The sequence below is a fragment of the Austrofundulus limnaeus genome, unplaced genomic scaffold (assembly GCF_001266775.1).
Source record: "Austrofundulus limnaeus strain Quisiro unplaced genomic scaffold, Austrofundulus_limnaeus-1.0 Scaffold5, whole genome shotgun sequence".
Lineage (NCBI taxonomy): Eukaryota > Metazoa > Chordata > Actinopteri > Cyprinodontiformes > Rivulidae > Austrofundulus > Austrofundulus limnaeus.
Genome location: NW_013952407.1, coordinates 6,349,151 through 6,350,999, shown reverse-complemented (window position 1 = coordinate 6,350,999; position 1,849 = coordinate 6,349,151). Strand labels below are relative to the sequence as shown.

The window sequence follows — 1,849 nt, the reverse complement described above, 5'->3', positions numbered from 1 at the left end:
TGTGTGTGTGTGTGTGTGTGTGTGTGTGTGTGTGTGTGTGTGTGTGTGTGTGTGTGTGGGCCTTCAGTCATGTTTGTCCAGAAAGCAGTGTGAGGGTCACATCTCATTACAAATAATTTGAAAGTTGTTTTTATTAATGAGGAAACGTTTGGATTGTGTGCTGTAAAGAGAAACATCTTCCAGCTGCCACACACCGACGCATGTTTTAGTGAGCCATCACCTGGTTTCACCACATGCTTACTTTCAGCAGATGGGTGCGGCGGAGTAGGGAAAGTGCTCAGCGTTGTGCTAATCTCAACCCCTTGTTGGGTTTTCTTTTAAATGTTTTTATCCAGGGAAGCGTAATAGCTGCTGCATCTGGGTCACGATTCTTGAGTTTATTTATGATTTTTTTTTTTAATTTTCAGCTCTTTTCTGTAAAGACTTGAATCTAAAATAAAGGTTTAGCATTTCTTGAAGGAAAGCACATCACCCCGTGCCTTTCATGGCAGATTTTTCTTTTGGGTCAAATCATAAAAATATTATTATGTGAGTTTTAGTTCACCTTCAGAGCGCTGTTTCAACCCTAAAACTAAATGATGTCATTTCAGTGTAAAAGCCCTATATATCATGTTCTAAACTGGTTTTATGAGATGTAGAAGTGTGGATCTGAACCGCTTCTACAAATCTTGTTACAGTTGACCAATGAGACGTTCAACACGACTCAGCCCGATCTCCCAGAGTGTTTCCAGCTCACTGTATTGTCATGGCTGCCTTGCATCTTCCTGTGGGCCGCTTTCCCTGTTTACCTCTTCTACCTGAAGACGAACAAGAAAGGATACATCATGATGTCCCTGCTGAACAGGATCAAAACGGTAAGAACTGTACAAGCCTGTATGTAAGACTGTGGTTTTAATGTCCTTCATTTTTATCACAGAAGCCAGGAAAGGAACATTCTGCTGTGTTATTGTTGATTATTTAATTTATGTTTTTATTAACTGAATTGTGCAGGTTGGAAATATACGACCACATCAGGTTAAAAGTTTTTTTTGTTGACTGCTTTTTCTAAAAGAGGGTTTCTTGCTTTTGACACACAAATCTGAACCTCTAAATTTGTTCTTGTGAATATATCCCATTATTAAGAATTACTTTTTGACTCTGATATTTGGGATGTTTCCCTTAGACTTGGGCAATATCTATTTTTTTAATTACTATTCCGCTTTTTTAAATTATATTGTGTTACATGGCTATACAGTCTGCCTAAACATGCTTGTGCTGCTGCGTCATTACTGCCTGCCCCCCTAACAGAACACACAATGATTACAGGAGTAAATTTGAACAGTCCACCCCCACAAAAAAAATGTACCACACAATAAGTTTCAATTAGGGCTGGGCGGTATGACCACAAATTCATATCACAGTATAAATCGAATCCTTTCACGGTAACAGTATATATCCCGGTAGAAAATAATCATAAAAAGCAAAGACAATGTAATTTTTAAAGTATTTATTTTGCAGAAAACTGTAATCATAATCAAATCCAGTATTTTTGCTGTAGTGCAAATGGACATAACAGAAGTACAAAATAATTTTTTATATATTGCAAAACGGTTTCAATAACAAACCAAAAAAAATTCTCAAACTTTCAACAGTATTAAAATAAAGTGGATGTTATAACCAGTACTTCAAGTAAAACTAGTCATTTAGACAAAAAAAAAATTCTAAGTTGGCATAAGTTGCCTAAAACYTTGTAGTGTGACAGGGCCATAAGGGGCTTAAGCTGCACATAGTCCTAGTCATAAAACAATTTCAGATAACTGGAATTTAAAGTGTAACTTACCCCCCTGTGAAAAGATAACTCCGCCCCAAG

The 1,849-nt window shown here is 37.0% G+C and overlaps 1 protein-coding gene across 5 annotated transcripts in view; it reads left to right on the top strand.

Annotated features, from left to right (window-relative positions):
• abcc3 (ATP-binding cassette, sub-family C (CFTR/MRP), member 3) overlaps positions 1-1,849 on the top strand; it is a 108,197-nt gene that overhangs the window by 24,164 nt on the left and 82,184 nt on the right. For all 5 annotated transcript variants that reach the window (XM_014028578.1, XM_014028583.1, XM_014028612.1 and 2 more), the window contains exon 2: positions 678-854. In XM_014028578.1, coding sequence (XP_013884032.1) covers positions 678-854 — 177 coding nt within the window. The remainder of the gene's footprint in view (positions 1-677; positions 855-1,849) is intronic.